General features: G+C 46.8%; 1 protein-coding gene across 4 annotated transcripts in view; it reads left to right on the top strand.

Annotated features, from left to right (window-relative positions):
* Window positions 1-17891, top strand: part of CFAP20DC (CFAP20 domain containing) — an 852126-nt gene that overhangs the window by 583145 nt on the left and 251090 nt on the right. For 3 of the 4 annotated variants that reach the window (XM_063940898.1, XM_063940895.1, XM_063940897.1), the window contains 2 exons: window positions 10280-10639; window positions 16210-16317. In XM_063940898.1, coding sequence (XP_063796968.1) covers window positions 10280-10639; window positions 16210-16317 — 468 coding nt within the window. The remainder of the gene's footprint in view (window positions 1-10279; window positions 10640-16209; window positions 16318-17891) is intronic. The other variant, XM_063940896.1, reaches the window with a different exon arrangement.

Below are 17891 nucleotides of genomic sequence, written 5' to 3'. Positions count from 1 at the left end.
TCTTGCTTGAACTTCCGAATTACCCTGGGCAGGAGTGACACCGGAGGCAACACATACGGCAGCCGAAACCTCCACGGCACCGCCAGCGCATCCACGAATGCTGCTTGAGGATCCCTTGTCCTTGCTCCGAAGACCGGAACCTTGTGATTGTGTCGAGACGCCATCAGATCCACGTCAGGAAGACCCCACTTTTCCACGAGGAGTTGAAACACTTCTGGATGGAAGCCCCACTCGCTGCCATGCACGTCCTGACGATTGAGAAAGTCCGCTTCCCAATTCAGGACTCCCGGAATGAATATTGCCGATATGGCCGGTAGATGGCGTTCCGCCCAACGTAGAATCCGCGAGACTTCCTTCATTGCCAAACGGCTTCGAGTTGCGCCTTGATGATTTATGTAAGCCACTGTGGTGGCGTTGTCCAACTGTACTTGAACAGGACGGTTCTGAATTAAATGCTGGGCCAGGTTCAACGCATTGAAGACCGCCTGCAATTCCAAAATGTTGATCGAGAGGAGAGATTCCTCCTTGGTCCACCCGACCCTGAAGGGAGTGTTGCTCCAGCATCGTGCCCCAACCTCTTAGACTGGCATCTGTTGTCAACAGGACCCAGTTGGATATCCAGAAGGGACGACTGCTGCACAATTGTTGGTCCCGGAGCCACCAGTGTAGCGACAGACGGACCTCCGGAGTCAAGAAGATCATTTGAGATCTGATCCGGTGAGGCAGGCCGTCCCACTTGGCTAGAATCAGCCTCTGGAGGGGGCGAGAATGGAATTGAGCATACTCCACTATGTCGAATGCTGATACCATTAAGCCCAGCACCTGCATTGCTGAATGTATCTGCACTTGCGGACGAGAAAGGAAGCAATGAATCCTGTCCTGAATCTTCAGGACTTTCTCCTGAGACAAGAACAACCTCTGGTTGTGAGTGTCCAACAACGCTCCCAGGTGCACCATGCTCTGAGCAGGGACCAGGGAGGATTTCTTCCAGTTGATGAGCCACCCGTGGGCTTGTAGAAACCGGACCGTCATATCCAGATGACGCAGGAGAAGATCTGGGGAATTTGCCAGGATTAACAAGTCATCCAGATACGGCAGTATCCTGACCCCTTGACGGCGGAGTACCACCGACATCAACGCCATAACTTTGGTGAAGACTCGCGGAGCCGTTGTTAAACCAAAAGGTAACACCCGAAACTGGTAATGTAGGTTGCCAATAGCGAACCTCAGGTATTGTTGATGTGACACTGCTATAGGAATATGCAGAATAGCATCCTGTATGTCCAGGGAGACCATGTAGTCCCCAGGTTCCAAGGCCAGAACTATAGAGCGAAGGATTTCCATACGGAACTTGGAAACCTTCACAAACCTGTTCAATGCCTTGAGGTTGAGAATGGGCCGGGAGGACCCATTCGGTTTCGGGACTAGAAACAGCGGAGGATAGTACCCCCGGCCCCTCTGAGCAAGAGGCACCTGTACGACGACTCCTGTATCCAGGAGGGTCTGTACCACCGAGTGTAGAGTTTTTGGCTTTGTCTGGTCCAAAGGGACATCTGTCTGGCAAAATCGATGAGGGGGTTGGTATTTGAAGGCTATGGCGTAACCTCGAGTGACGACTTCCCGTACCCAGGCATCTGAAGTGGTCTTCAACCATTCCTGGGTATACCCTAGAAGCCGGCCCCCCACCCTGGGATCCCCCAGGGGGAGGCCCGCCCCGTCATGCGGCAGGCTTATCGGTCTTGGCAGCTGGCTGACGGGCAGCCCAGGCTCTTTTGGGCTTCGGCTTACCAGGTTTGGAAGTGCGGGCCTGCTTATGGTACGCCTGACCTTTTACTTTACCTGAAGGACGAAAGGGGCGAAAGGAGGTACCTTTAGCCTTCGACACAGAAGGAGCGGTATTAGGCAGACAGGCAGTTTTGGCAGTAGCCAAGTCAGCCACAATCTTATTTAAGTCCTCCCCAAACAGAATATCTCCCTTGAAAGGGAGTACCTCCAGGGTTTTTCTAGAGTCCAGATCCACAGACCAGGATCTCAGCCACAATATCCGGCGAGCCAGGACTGACGTAGTAGAGGCCTTGGCTGCTAGGATATCGGCATCAGAAGCCACCTCTTTAATATATCGAGAAGCTGTGACAATATATGACAAGCATTGTCTAGCATGGTCAGAAGAGATTTCAGCTTCTAACTCCAAGGCCCATGCTTCAATAGCCTCTGCAGCCCATGTAGCTGCAATAGTGGGCCTTTGTGCAGCACCCGTGAGGGTATAAATCGCTTTCAGACAACCCTCCACACGTTTATCCGTAGGCTCTTTTAGAGACGTGATGGTAGTGACAGGTAGAGCTGAGGAAACCACCATCCTAGCCACATGTGAGTCCACTGGAGGCGGCGTTTCCCAATTTTTAGACAGCTCTGGCGCGAGTGGATAGCGAGCCAGCATCTTCTTTTGAGGCACAAACTTCGTACCCGGGTTTTCCCAGGGTTCCTGACGTATATCCACTAGGTGGTCAGAGTGAGGTAAAACTTGCTTAACCACCTTCTGATGCTTGAACCTATCTGGTTTCTTAGGAGGGACAGGATGGCTCGGGATCATCCGTAATCTGCAGAATTCACTTAATAGCCTCCAAAAGATCAGGAACATCCACATGTGAACTACCCTCCCCATCAGAACCTGAGGGGTCAGTATATGTATCGTCTTCATCAGACGAGGTGTCAGTGACAGCAGTGGATTGTGAGGAGATAAGCGCTCGCTTAGAGGACCTCTTGGACTTAGGCGAGCGTTGGTCAGACTTTTTAGTAGTCAAGGACTGGTTCAACTTCTTTAATTAAGCAGATAAATCGTCCGCCCACGGCGGGTTAGCTGCAGGGACCACATACGGTTGTACCGGCATTGGGGGTCCCATAGGGGGAGTTAGTTTATGAACTAGCGTATGCAGAAGCGTGGAAAAAGCGGCCCACGGTGGGTCAGTATGTGCCTCCGTTGCCACAGTCCCACTGGGGGGCAAGGAGCCCCCAGAACCAGAGCCCACAGCTGCTATATTCTCCTCATATGGCCCCGTGGCGTCAGCAACACCGGCAGTGTGTCCAGCCCCAGAACCGTTACCCTCAGAAGCAGACATGATATAACTTGCAGTATGAGGTTAACACAGTACAATTATCAGCAGCACTATACCTCTAAACCCAAACCCTTGCGCAGTGTAGTCAGCACTAGCAGAGATAAAGGAGAGATATGGTAACTAAATCACAGAGAAAAATACGTAATACAGTATATCTTTGTGAAAATCCTATATTAGATAACACCTGACGCACAAAGCCCCCTCAGGTTATGGAATATAGGGATAGCAGGATGAGTGAAAGACACGAAATGGACACCACTCAGCTATCAAATGCACACACAGAAAGTCACAGTTTGTACAATGCAGAGGTTATTACTGCACTGGACTATCTTACACAGCTATATAACAATAGATATAACAGTACACAGTAAGATCTGGATGTATATCACAGGGTAATTGTACTATAAAACCCTGACTAAGTGCACTCTTTCTTAACTATCACTGTCTAAAAAGGCAGGTAGAATACTTAAGTGTCATGTAAAGGCACAGCGCTGACAACCAGGCGGCTTTACATAGGAGGATTTGCCCAAGCAGTCCCAGGAACAGTGAGCTGAGGGATAATGGCGCCGCAGACACTGACAGGGAGTGAGGAAAAGACAGATATGCAGCTGCAGGGCGGGAACACTTGCTAGAAATGGCGCCCTGGGGCTGTTGGAGGGGCTTCAGGTCTAAGCCTTATCCCCTCTGCTGGCAAAACCACCGGGTACTGTGGGCGATATAAGAATTGGTTTAGAGAGAAAACCTGACCTGCGCCCATGCCCTGGTGATCTAGTGAGATCGCCTGTACTGCCACAGTGTCCACCGCCAGCGCACGCGGCCCGCCTTCCACTGACCGCGCCGGATCGCGATAAAGACCGGGTCCCGCAAGCGGGACCCACTTACCACCTCCCGAAGCGCGGCCACGCGATCCTGGAGAGCCCCAGCCGTGTGTGTCTAACGTGAAGAAAACCGGAGCCTCCGCTGTAGATACCCGGCAACCAGGGCTCGGGAGTGTACAGCACCGCTGGGGAGAGCTGGAGCTGCAGAAGTGAATGTCACAAGTCATTTACCACCGCTGCTGCCCTTGAAGTCTTCACTTTTTACCTCATAAAAAGCTTTTCTTAGGGCTGCTTGGAGCAGCCCCTCTGTTAAGTGCCTGCTTACTGCAGCACCAACTTACAAAACTGAGCTCCTGTGCTGGGAGGCGGGGTGATATAGGAGGCGGTGCATTCTGGGAACAGTCAAAGCTTTGAGCCTGTTGGTGCCTCGGATCAAGATCCTACTCTACACCCCATTATCCAATCCTTGTGGAGCCCAGTGTACCCCGCAGCAGAAACACAGTTAGGAGCTCATTGGCTGGTACTATGGCCCTCATTCCGAGTTGTTCGCTCTGTAATTTTCTTCGCATCGGAGCGATTTTCCGCTAATTGTGCATGCGCAATGTTCGCACTGCGCCAAGTAAATTTGCTAAGAAGTTTGGTATTTTACTCACGGCATTACAAGGTTTTTTCTTCGTTCTGGTGATTGGAGTGTGATTGACAGGAAGTGGGTGTTTCTGGGCGGAAACTGGCCGTTTTATGGGAGTGTGTGAAAAAACGCTGCCGTTTCTGGGAAAAACGCGGGAGTGGCTGAAGAAACAGGGGAGTGTCTGGGCGAACGCTGGGTGTGTTTGTGACGTCAAACCAGGAACGACAAGCACTGAACTGATCGCACTGGAAGAGTAAGTCTCGAGCTACTCAGAAACTGCACAGAAAAATCTTTTCGCAATATTGCGAATACTTCGTTCGCAATTCTGCTAAGCTAAGATACACTCCCAGAGGGCGGCGGCTTAGCGTGTGTAATGCTGCGAAAAGCGGCTAGCGAGCGAACAACTCGGCATGAGGGCCTATATCTTCATCACCTTATGTCTCTTCAAGATTTAGTACATAGACCCCAATATCTCTCATTGGCACAATAATACTCCTTTCACACCGCTAATCCAGGTCCGACAAGGTATTTTGAATCCGGCTCCGACTTGGGTCGCACACTTTCACACTATTACACTTTCATCGCGGGTTATTGCAGGGTTGGCTCCTTTTAACTCAACCCGGGTCAGCAATTAAAACACCATGGATGTCATTTTAAATGGACTTTTTTGGGGCTCAGAAAGATGAGGTGTCAGAAAGGGACAAAAGAAGAGAGTGGGGACAGCTCACAGCATTGCAGCAGGCTTACCTACTTTGCTGCCTCCTCCTCCGGGAGGAGGCAGCGTTGTAGGTGAATGGGAGCGTGGCCGGCAGTAGGACGAGTGGTTTGGGGGCGTGGCCGTCAGCAGGATGGGCGGTCCGGGGGGCGTTGCATCAGGGTCGCGCCATCGTGACTCCACCCCCCACTGTGCTGTGCCGAGAAACGAGGCGCTGCATAGCGGGGGGCGGAGCTACGATGACGCGATTCAGCGCGAATCGCGTCATCGGACCCCCTCGGCCCGCCTACTTGTTCACTGCTGCGGGCGGCCGAGGGGGAAAGCGGGAGGCTTGCCCACCTTTCCGGGGGGCCGGGAGGGTCACCCGATTTTCGGGAGCCTCCCAGCCATTCCGGGAGGGTAGGCAAGTATGCATTGCAGGAATCATGGCTGACAGAGCTATGTTTTTATACACAATTGCATCTTTAACAGTTCCAGTAACATACCTCCCCCTGATTTTCGTGGGACAGTCTCGTTTTTTTAGGACTGTCTCGCTGTCCCACCCGCGGGCCGCAGTGTCCCGTGGTGGTGGGGAGGGGGGGAGGTGGGGGGGGGGGGCAGGGGGCAGTTGTGAGGCTCCTGTCACTGCTGCTCTGCTTAGCAGAGCAAGTTTGTATAGACGCTATTCACAGGTGACAGAGAGAGAGGGGGCATCCTCAGTGACGGTACAAGGGGGTGTGACTTTCAGAGTTATGAGGCCATGCCCCTTTCATATAGACCACGCCCCGTTGTGTACTTTTAATAAGTTGAGAGGTATGCAGTAAGCTGCCTAGCAATCTCTGCCTCACCCCTAATTCTTAATGCTCTCAGTTCTCTCCTGTGTAGCAGAGCTCAGGCTACTGACATCATCAAGGCACACAAAGAACAGCCAATCAGCACTTTCACATGAATGCAGGGTTGAATAACCCAGGTAGGACACTTTAGAGTGCACATTGACCCGGATCAAACCCGTGTTTAACACTGCTTTTATAAGTTGTAATGCAGGGTTACTCAACCCGGGATATTCAAAAGTGGTGCTTTTAGACTGCACCTCGACCCGGCAATGTCCCGGGATATATTTGCGGTGTGAAAGGGGTATTAGAAATTATAATTTTTGGGTCTAAAACCTGATAATTATTATTAATAATAAGCCCCATAACTGAACTGTCGCCTTGGTCAGAAAATCCTGTGCTTCCTTGGGAAAACAGGTGCATCTGTGCAAGATAAGCACGTGACATCACTGCATAACATTTGCGCTTGTGTCACGATAGATTATTACACGTGCATTTTTCTTTCTTATAGCAGTAACACAGATCTCTGGGCCTAATTCAGACCTGATTGTAGCAGCAACTTTGTTTGCCGATAGGAAAAACCATGGGGGTAATTCCAAGTTGATCGCAGCAGGACATTTTTTAGCAATTGGGCAAAACCATGTGCACTGCAGGGGGGGGCAGATATAACATTTGCAGAGAGAGTTAGATTTGGGTGGGTTATTTTGTTTCTGTGCAGGGTAAATACTGGCTACTTTATTTTTACACTGCAATTTAGATTGCAGATTGAACACACCACACCCAAATCTAATACCCCTTTCATACCGCAGCTTGAACCCGGTAAATTGCCGATTTTTAAGGCTTCCTAAACGGTTCGAGCTGCGATTTGAAAGGGTCACCTTCAATTTACCGTTTTCAAAATACCGGTATTTTGAAACGGTAAAAAAGTAGGGTCCTACCCGTTTCAGACCTGTTTCATTGTGCAGTGTGAAAGGGTCTGAAACGGTATTTGCAAGCCCCAGAAGGTGATAGGCTGTCTCCATGTGTGATGTCACCAGGCAGAAGCACGAAATAAACATTTAAAATGACAACCACTGTTTTGTATGGGTGAAACGGGTTCAGTGTGAAAGGTACCAAAACGGTAATGAAATGGTAATACCTGTATACTGGTTACAACATGCAATGTGAAGGGGGTTTAACTGCTCAGACCTGTTTTAAGAACCGTTTAAAGAACCATTTCAAAAGCAGGTTTTGCAATGTGAAAGCAGCATAACTCTCTCTGCACATGTTATATCTGCCTCCCCTGCAGTGCACATGGTTTTGCCCAATTGCTAACAAAGTTCCTGCTGCGATCAACTCAGAATTACCCCCAATGTGCACTGCAGGTGGGGCAGATTTAACATGTGCAGAGAGAGTTAGATTTGGGTGGGGTGTGTTCATACTGAACTCTAAATTGCAGTGTAAAAATAAAGCAGCCATTATTTACTCTGCACAGAAACAGAATAACCCACCCAAATCTAACTCTCTCTGCACATGTTATATCTGCCTCCCCTGCAGTGCACGTGGTTTTGCCCATTTGCTAACAAATTTGCTGCTGCGATCAACTCTGAATTACCCCCTCTATGGGGGTCATTCCGAACCGATCGCACAATGCACTTTTTCGCAGCTGTGCGATCGGGTCGGAACTGCGCATGCGCTGCGGCCAGAAATGCGCAGGCGCGTCGTTACCCGGCTGGGTAACGGCCATCTCTGGGCAACGAAAAGAACTACAAAGAAAGACTTTGCAGCTGCGAACGCAAGAAGATTGACAGGCAGAAGGCAGATCCGGGCGTCAACTGACCGTTTTTGGGGAGTGGTGAGTCCAACGCAGGCGTGTCGAGGCGTTTGGAGGGCGGATGTCTGACGTCAGTTTCAGGACCTGACAGGCTGAAGTGATCGCAGTGGGTAAGTAAGTCCAGACCTACTCCTAAACTGCACAAAATCTTTTTGCATAGCTCGGCTGCACAAGTGAACGCAGCCTTGCTATTAAAAAATACACTCCCCCATAGGCGGCGACTATCTGATCGCACGGCAGCTAAAAACAGCTACCGTGCGATCAACTCGGAATGAGGGCCTATGTCTGTTATTCCATCGAGAGTCAAGTTTTGAACATGACCAATTTTTTTAGGGGTTTTCTAGAACAGCCAAATGCACCGTCTCGCTTCTGTTGCTCTGTATGCATGGCGTACTCTCAGTGTCTCTTCTTATTCTTTATATATGAACACTTGTACAATACCACATCTCTTGACTTGCATTCTAAAGCAATTTTGTATTCTTAAGCAGATTGTATTGTTTGAAGCAAGCTATTTAGAAGTCGATACAATTATTTTATGAACTTGAATAATGACTGGCATATCAAAGAGCGCGGTGAGGACACTTCATGCCACATGTGCAGTTACCTGCAACAAACACTCCCTGGAATTGCTTTTATGTTTTTACTTTGGCATGTTAATAATTATTTATATATAACTTTAAAAACATTAGATATGGACACCGTGTCAAATAAATGATATCACTGGGAAAGATGTATCAAATCTTGGAGAGAAATAAAGTACCAACCAATCAGCTTCTAACTGTCATTTTGCAGGCTGTGTTTGAAAAATAACAGGAAGCTGATTGGCTGGTACTTTATATCTACATTATCTATCTCCGAGGTTTAATACCTCTCCCACAATGAATTTAATTTATGCAAATAAGCGCAGTAGAGGTTTTAATCATGGAGAAACCAGGTTGTTAGAAGGGGCAACAAATGTAACACATTTCAAATGTATATGAAACGAGTAAAGCATTGCTTGTAACTATGATTATAGGCAAACTAATTGTTAGAATGTTAGAGTATACAGTTCTATAAGCTTATTGTTTGGTTGCTGGGCAACAACATTCTACTTGTCATGACCGTACATTTTTGCATCCATCCTGCTCAGAGCATGCTGTCACAGTATCAGTCAGTACAAAAGTGTGAATACAGTGAGAGAATGATCTCAAACTGTATAACCTGGCGCTGTATATAGTAGTATTCAAAAAGATAGTTGTGAACTATGGAGCCGCTGAGCAAAAACAGTTGGTTAGACTGAAATAAAATATGATGCAAAACAGAAAAAAGGGAATGCTCTGCACTCCAAGAATCACTTGAGATTAATCAATTAATTAATTCATTTAATTGAGTGCAGTCTAGCAGGGAGAATGATTGACTCAATGCAACTCACTTTGAAAATAAATATCTTTATATCAGAATAATATATGATTTCATATATTATTCTGATATAAAGATATTTATTTTCAAAGTGAGTTGCATTGAGTCAATCATTCTCCCTGCTAGACTGCACTCAATTAAATTAATTAATTAATTAATTGATTAATCTCAAGTGATTCTTGGAGCGCAGAGCATTCCCTTTTTTCTGTTTTACAGTAACAGTCACCACTGTAGGACTGTGCACTCTTTGGTTGTCAGAAAATGCCCCCCCCCCCCCCCATTCTTGTCCCTGGCTTGCTTTTGGCAGCTTATTGGGCTCTAGTCTAGGCTTTATACCTACTGCTTGGTCTCCATCCTCTCAGTCGTAGGGCGGTGGACCAAGCTGCTCTGACTGGGAACCTTTACTACTGTCCAGCATGCATGAGGAGCCCTTTAGCAAGTACCCCACAAGAAGGTTGAGTTGGTCTAGAATACACCCATTGCCCCAATCCATCCCAGAGGTTCTCAATGGGTTAAGATCTGGACAGTCCATACGGGTTACCAAATATTTTATATACCAGTCCAACATCGCCCTGGAAACATGACGTCACGTAGCCTTTGGTGACGCCCTTTTCAAACTCTGTTAGCTACTTCCGGTAAACCATTTCGCTAGCAAATGATCAGTGCTACCTCTACCGGTTGTATACCTTCACAAACATGTGTCTGCAGAGGTTGGGTTTGGAGATCGCCACAGGTTCTATTCCCACTCTATGGGTGTTGTGGACACCCACGAGTGGGAATAGTCCCTGTCCCATGCCGACTGTCGGCTGGGATTTCGGCGTGGTGACCGCCGGGATTTCGAATGCCGGACATGACCGGATACGGTTTACTGCAGGAGCACACCATTTCGCTTGTGCGGGGGGGTCCAATCACTTTTGTCTATATAGTGTATATGTTTAAAAAAAACAAAAAACTTTATAATAACAATGTGCTTTCATTTTCACAGTTCTTCCAGTGGACTTCCAGCCCTCGGTCAGAACACAGCACAACCCTGTCACCAGAGTTCCCTCATTCCGTGAACATTACTAGGAGTTCGGAAAATGTATCAAACTTGCAATCTCTTTTAAAGGCTTCCATTGCAAATACTCCTAAAGATACAAAGATGGGAGACTTCAGCAGTCAGAGGAGCCTGATGCCAACCCGCAGTTTGTCCCCTAGTGGAAGTAGGAGTGAAGTCTCTACGGGAAATTCAGTCATTTCAAAAATTCAACAATTTATATCAGATAACAAGCTAAGAACTTCAATGAGCAAGAAATCCCTGAAGGAAATCCCAAAGGACGATAGCAAAATGACAGATGAAGCATCGGTAAGTGAATGCAAACTTCCTTTCATGCCTGAGTTTCTGAGAATAATCTTACAAAGCAGTATATAAGGTTCTTTAAATTGAAAGGATCATTAAAAAGAAATTAGCATGTGATCTAAAAATGTAATGTAAGTTATGTAACTGATTTTTATTTAATTTTAGTGATCATCACAGTGGTAGAAAAAAAATCATTTTCTTTTGGATTATTGTATACAGTATATAGCAAATACTTTACCCTTTAGCGACCTTCCATGAGTTAAAGCCCTTTCATTGCGGAGCTAAAACTCCCAATACTAGGACAGGGGGACCCTGGCAACTTTAGGTCAATGGTGCAAGTGTGCGGGTACGGTCGGGTACGGCGTACCCTTAAGAATTTGGCAGCGGGTACGCCGTACCGCCACCCTCACACATTTCAGCGCACTACTTTAGGGAGAGAGGAGAGCGCAGCATGCACCTCTCCTCTCCTGTCTGACACAATGACAGTCCGGCGGCTGCGGCGTGCCAATCAGGAGCGGCCGGACCGCGAGCCCTGATCGGCTCACGGACCGGAGCCAGACCTAAAATACGGGCTGCAGCCGCAGGAGGACGCGGAGACCGGACTGAGGGCATGAGGGGCACGTTCTGTGCCCTCCTCTCCCCAGCAGCAGAAGAAGAAGAAGACAGTGCAGTGAGTTGCACTGCTGGGGCATATCTGGCACTCTGGGGGCATGTGTATCTGGCAAAGTAGGGGCATACCTGGCACTGTGGGGGCATATCTGGCACGGTGGAGGCGTATCTGGCACTGTGGGGCACTGTGGGAGCATATCTGGCCCTCTGGGGGCATGTGTATCTGGCAAAGTAGGGGCATACCTGGCACTGTGGGGGCATATCTGGCACGGTGGAGGCGTATCTGGCACTGTGGGGCATATATGTATCTGGCACTGTGGGGGCATATGTGTATCACGCACCCATTTTCATTGGCCACGCCCCATGTGGGATTTGGCCACACCCATTTTTGGCGTGCGCACACAGTACCTATAAGACATTTTTTCTACTTGCACCACTGCTTTGGGCCTAGGGGTCAAATTTAAATTTAAATTAAATAAGTAGTCAACGGTGTTCTAGAAGTGCACTGCAATGGCAAATGGGTGTTGCCAAAACGTTTTCCAAAGGAAATATATGGTCAGTTATTTTAAAACGCTATGGGGGTCATTCCGAGTTGATCGTAGCTGTGCTAAATTTAGCACAGCTACGATCGTTAACTCAGACATGCGAGGGGACGCCCAGCACAGGGCTAGTCCGCCCCGCATGTCAGTGCCCCCCCCCCTCCCCCGCACAAATACAAAAGCATCGCACAGAGGCGATGCCTTTGTATTTGAGGAGTAACTCCCGGCCAGCACAGCTCGTCGCCTGCGCTGGCCGGACCGCTCCCCCTAAACGCCGGCTTAACACCGCCATTCAGCCCCCTCCCGCCTAGCGACCGCCTCTGTCTCAGAGGCAATCGCTAGGTAACGAAAGCTGCCATGCGCCGGCGCATGCGCAGTTCTGACCCGATCGCTGCGCTGCGACAAGCTGCAGCGAGCGATCGGGTCGGAATTACCCCCTATATTCTGACACAACACAGTATTTATTGCAGAATCTGTTGTAATGACGGGTTGGGTATGATATGCCGGCTCCCGGGGAGCGGGCTCGGTGGCTCGCTGCGATTGCCACAGGTTCTATTGCATTATGACTGCCGGCATTTTTAGCGTTCTGGATCCCGGCGTCGGCATGCTAACCGCCGGGGTCCCAAGCGCCGGTAACATAACCACATCGCGTAGTGACTTACAATACAGATATTTCTGCTGTTTAATTTCCAATTAGAGAGTTTTATAGTAAGCACTATAGAAGAGAATCTTATAGTGCCAGCATACCTTCCACTGATCAGCTGGTAAAGCACACTGGGACTTGTAGTTTCACAGCAGCTGGATGACCATGAGTTTGACATGCCTGCTATACACTATAGTTGCCACTATAGAATATCTAGTGTATTGTAGTGAACACTATACAATACTGCAGACATTGTAGTGACCATTGTAGAATGCTGGCCCAGTACTGGATGCCACAATACATTGCAGGACCCCAAGTCTGTTCTGGCTTTTTAGTAACATGAACACCGTCTAATACCCTCAAAAGGTTTGGTACATCTGCTGTCAATGGAGTAACACAGGGTTATAACATGAGCGTAGTTTGAATGGAAACCCAAGGTCTGGGAGACTGGCAGACACAATGGCATTTAACTGGGATAAACAAGAAAAAGTAGTAAGAAAAGTACTAGCAAGGTCAGCACACAGATAGACAAACAGCTTACAGAAAATAAAATGTAAGCAATCACCTAGCAAGGTGTATTATGGGCCCTACACACTGCGTGATCCGCCGCCGAGCTGCCCGACGGCTGATATGGCCGACGGGCGACCGGGGGCGGGGGGGGGGGGCAGTGATGGGGGAAGTGAAGTTTCTTCACTCCCCCCGTCACCCGGCTCCATAGCAGTGCAGGCCAATATGGACGGGATCGTCCATATTGGCCTGCATGCACAAGCGACGGACGGGGCACCAGCGATGAACGAGTGCGGGGCTGCGCATCGTTCATCGCTGGAGCCTCCACACTGAAAGATATGAACGGTATCTCATTCATTAATGAACAATATCGTTCATATCTTTCACTCATATCGCCCAGTGTGTCCAGACAGACCAATGTAACAGATCACTGCTGGGAACTGCTGTATGCTCAGTTCACTCCCGGATGCCAGTAACAATGAGGGCAAGTCCATCTCACTACACTATTCTGACAAAGTGACCAAATGTGGAATTAATGGAGCAAAGCCACAGACCGTACCAGGCCCCCTGACACCCACTACTTCTGCTCCTGTATGTGTATTCTTACACCCACAAAGCTTTCACAGTTTTGAAATGTAATGTAGCAACATTTGGGGACATACCCGTTGTAGAAATGGTGGTAAGTCACTTCCATTCACAAAATACAGCAAACAATGACCGACAGGGGCTGACTATCTCCGTAATGGCATTAGTATATGTCACAGGGAATGGCATAATCTTATGACTCTTATCAGTAGGCACAGTAGATCCATGCTTTGAGGTGGCAAAGGGTAAGAGCTGAGAAAATGGGAAATATCAGCTATTTAAATTTTAATTGAATGTTTTATAAGGTACAGACAGTAGGGCCGGCTTTACCTTTAGGCAACTGCCTAGGGTGCCAGCTAGGATCTTTGGGGGGAGGGGGGGGGGGCGCAGGGTAGCCCCGGTTCTGCTTATCACAAAATGAAGGATAACTCTGAAATATGCATCCTTGTTAAACTTAATGCAAACGGCGGCTTTTGAACTTCCATTTACTTCTAAGATGCTACATCCACACGTTCACCTCTAGGGCTGGAAAATTGGTACTGGTGAGTGATTTTTTTTTTTGTAAAGGGGGGGGGGGACAGGTTGAAGTTTTGCGTAGGGTATCGAGAAACCTTGCATCGGCCCTGACTATAAGCCGCCTCACAACCCTATAAGTGAAGCTACATAATGTTTTTTGAAGATTGTGTGGCTAGTGGATGAGATGGGTTTTTAAGCTTGCAAAGGTTGTATGCATACAAATCCAATTATTCATCTCAGGATGCTTTGTTATATAGAAAATGATTGGGTAACTATTATTCTCCTATGTTTTTCTATTTTTTATTTTAGTGGTTGTTGATTTAAGTTATTCTGATAAAGTGTTATATAATACATGCATGCATGCCAACGTTAAACAAACTTCAAATACGTGTGAAATCTTTCTGTAATACCACATAGATGTGTTACTGTTTCATGTTTATGATCTATTCCCCTAGAATCTTGCATTTCTCTTTCTTATTTCCTGGCACAGTATGCTTACAATCCAGGTTTCCCACAGGAGTAAGGCAGGAACCGCTTTTAGGAGACAATGGTTAGAATGCCAAATAATAAGCGCCCGACTTCCAATTTATTGATTCACTAAGGTTTCTATTTGCCCACTGTGACGGGGAATTGATTCGGGAAGGTTTATATTCTCCCAACATGAGGTTTGGTCAGTTATACACTGGCTTTGTTTATCCTCCCTACAGAGGGGAAAAATAAAAGTTGAAAAGGTTATAGAAGGTTTACAAGTATAAAAATACAGCGATGAAGAATGAAGCTGAATCTGTAAGTGGCATTTCCTATTGATTACAATAGCAGAGAGCAGTCTTCCTACTTGTTACCAGACCATAAAGTAACAGACAACTACCATGAAAGTAAAAATAAAATATAATAGTAGTTTTGAGCATTTCTGCAATTGCTAGAAGTTTAGCACATGTGCTCCAAACTGGGTATAGTAAAATCTAAGCAGAGTGTTTAGGCTGTATTGTTCTCTTTGTGTTGTATTGCAGCTGAGATGAAAGGCTTATGCTAATAAGCCTTGGTGCACCTAGGCACAGCAGAGAAGGTTATATGCACAAGGCTCTATCTGTATACAATAAAAAAAGGTGAGATCAGACTCACACATTAAGGGAAGACCTTCTGGAGCAGAAAATTCTCTCGGAGAGCCCCTACCTGCTAAAACGAGAGGACACGTGACGCAAATCTCGCCAACCGCCCACCACAGTAAACCTGGATTAACAAGGGTCTGATGATGCATTTTTTTATTATTCCCCTGAAACTCTATACCTCTCAACATAGAAGGTGAGGAGATAGGTAATGTGGTTGCGTGTTGGATTGGAAATATCTGTTTCATGGTTGGTGTGTGTGGTGTCCATTCACCGTTACTCTGCTATGCAGAACAGAGGTGACCTGTCGCACCTTCCCCACTGAAGACTGGACAGGGCTCAACTTAGGGCAGTTCCACTGAAACTGTTACGGTTGGGAGCTATACATTGTTTTACTAAGATATTAATGACATGATTTCCCAGTTAATTGGCAACTAATTAGTGTCATTAGGCCCTGTTCATTTTCCCCATTGGTATCGGGATCCCGCGTTTGGTATGCCGGCTGTAAAAATACTGACAGCTGCATCCCGATTATTAAAAAACAGACAAAGGCTAGTTTACAAAGCTAACCCTGATCCCCGACTCCCCTAACCCATCTTTCCTGCACTCCTAAACCTAACCCTGCCTCCACCCACACCCCCTGCAGCCTAATCGTAACCCTCCCTGCTGCAGCCTATCCCTAAACCTTCCAACACCGCCCCCCCCCCCCCCCCCCCTGCTGCCTAACCCTAACCTACAGTAATCTCCACCCCCACCCCCTGGCTTACCTCTTCAGCGGGTCGTAAAAGCATCATTCGGTATCCCAGGGCCGGGACAGTGATGAATGTTGGCATCATAGTTACATAGTCAGTGAGGTTGAAAAGAGGCAAAATGCCCATCGGGTTCAACCTGTATTCTGCATTAATCTGTTCATATTATAATGTGCATGCTGAAGTAATGGTTTAGTGCTGATTTACAGCAATGATTCCTACCACTCCCAGATAATTTTAATGTCAATATGCTAAATGCTAAAGCCCTTGATACGTTTTCCTGTTAGAAATTTGTCTAATCCATTTTTAAATGCATTTACAGAGTCTACCATTACTACTTCCTCCGGCAGTGACTTCCAAATCTTTATTCCCCTTACGGAGAAGAACCCTTCCCTACGTTGCGTACGGAATTTTCTCTCTTCTAGCCTCAGTGAGTGCCCATGCGTCCTATACTCCTATACAGAGTTATTTTAATAAACAAATCCGTTGCTAGCTCCGTGCAATGCCCCTTTACATATTTGAAGATATTAATAATGTCTCCGCTTAGTCTCCTCTTTTTTAGTGTATACATATTTAATTTAGTAAGCCTCTCCTCATATTCCAGTGTCTCTAACCCTTTAATCAATTTAGTAGCTCGTCTTTGAACTCTTTCTAGTTCCCCGATATCCTTTTTGTAATATGGGGCCCAGAACTGAACGCAATATTCCAGGTGCGGGCGTACCAATGATTTGTACAACGGCAGGATTACATCCTCATCCTTGGTCTCAATGCCCCGTTTAATGCACGCAAGCACTTTACTTGCCTTTTTTGCTGCAGTTTGGCATTGTGTACTGTTACTAAGCCTATTATCTATGAGCACCCCCAAATCTTTTTCCACCATAGTTACCCCTAGATTTTCTCCATGTAGAGTGTAGGATGCAAGTGTGTTTTTTGTCCCAAAATGCATAACTTTGCATTTTTCTATGTTGAACCTCATTTTCCATTTAGACGCCCAGAATTCCAGTTTAACTAAGTCATTCTGTAGAGACTCCACATCGGTTTCTGAGTTAATTACCTTACACAGTTTTGTGTCGTCTGCAAAGATTGACACTGTGCTTTCCAGGCCTATTCCTAGATCATTGATAAATATAATGAACAGCAGTGGGCCAAGAACAGACCCTTGTGGTATTCCACTGACTACTGGTGCCCAGCTGGAGAACATCCCATTTACCACTACTCGTTGTTCCCTGTTATCCAACCAATTACCTATCCAAGTACAAATAGTATTTCCTAGGCCAAGTTCCCTTAATTTGTGGACCAGTCTCCTATGTGGCACTGTATCAAAGGCTTTTGCAAAATCTAAGTAAACCACGTCCACTGCTTTTCCATGGTCAAGATTCTTGCTCACTACCTCGTAGAAGCTAATTAAGTTGGTTTGACATGATCTGTTCCTTACAAACCCATGTTGACTTTTAGTAATAAACTTAGTTGCATGTAGGTGCTCCTCTATGCTATCCCTCAAAATGCCTTCTAATATTTTACCCAATATAGAGGTTAAACTAACTGGTCTATAGTTTCCAGGATTATTTTTAGTTCCCTTTTTAAATAAAGGCACTACCTCAGCTATGCGCCAATCCTTTGGTACCATGCCTGATCTAATCGAACTATTGAAAATCAGGTATAGGGGTTTTGCTAGCTGTGTCCTAAGCTCCATAATAACCCTCGGATGAAAACCGTCTGTGCCTGGTGATTTATTAATATTTATTTTGCTTATTCTCTCCAGGACTACTTCCTCACTTAAACAGATATCTAGCCAAGAGTCATTACATTCACTGTCGTTAAGCACTACTGTCACCTGTGCATCCTCCCTGGTGAATACTGACAAAAAAAAATTGTTCAATATTTCCTATTTTAATTTGTCATCGTTTGTCAAGGATCCCAATTCATCCCCTAATGGGCCGATGTTCTCCTCCTTCAACCTATTACTGTTTATATATTTATAAAACTTTTTAGGATTGGTTTTAC

This window comes from Pseudophryne corroboree, chromosome 9 (assembly GCF_028390025.1).
Source record: "Pseudophryne corroboree isolate aPseCor3 chromosome 9, aPseCor3.hap2, whole genome shotgun sequence".
In the NCBI taxonomy this organism is placed as follows: domain Eukaryota; kingdom Metazoa; phylum Chordata; class Amphibia; order Anura; family Myobatrachidae; genus Pseudophryne; species Pseudophryne corroboree.
Note: the sequence above shows the minus strand (reverse complement) of the source record. Positions and strands in the feature narration are given on the sequence as shown.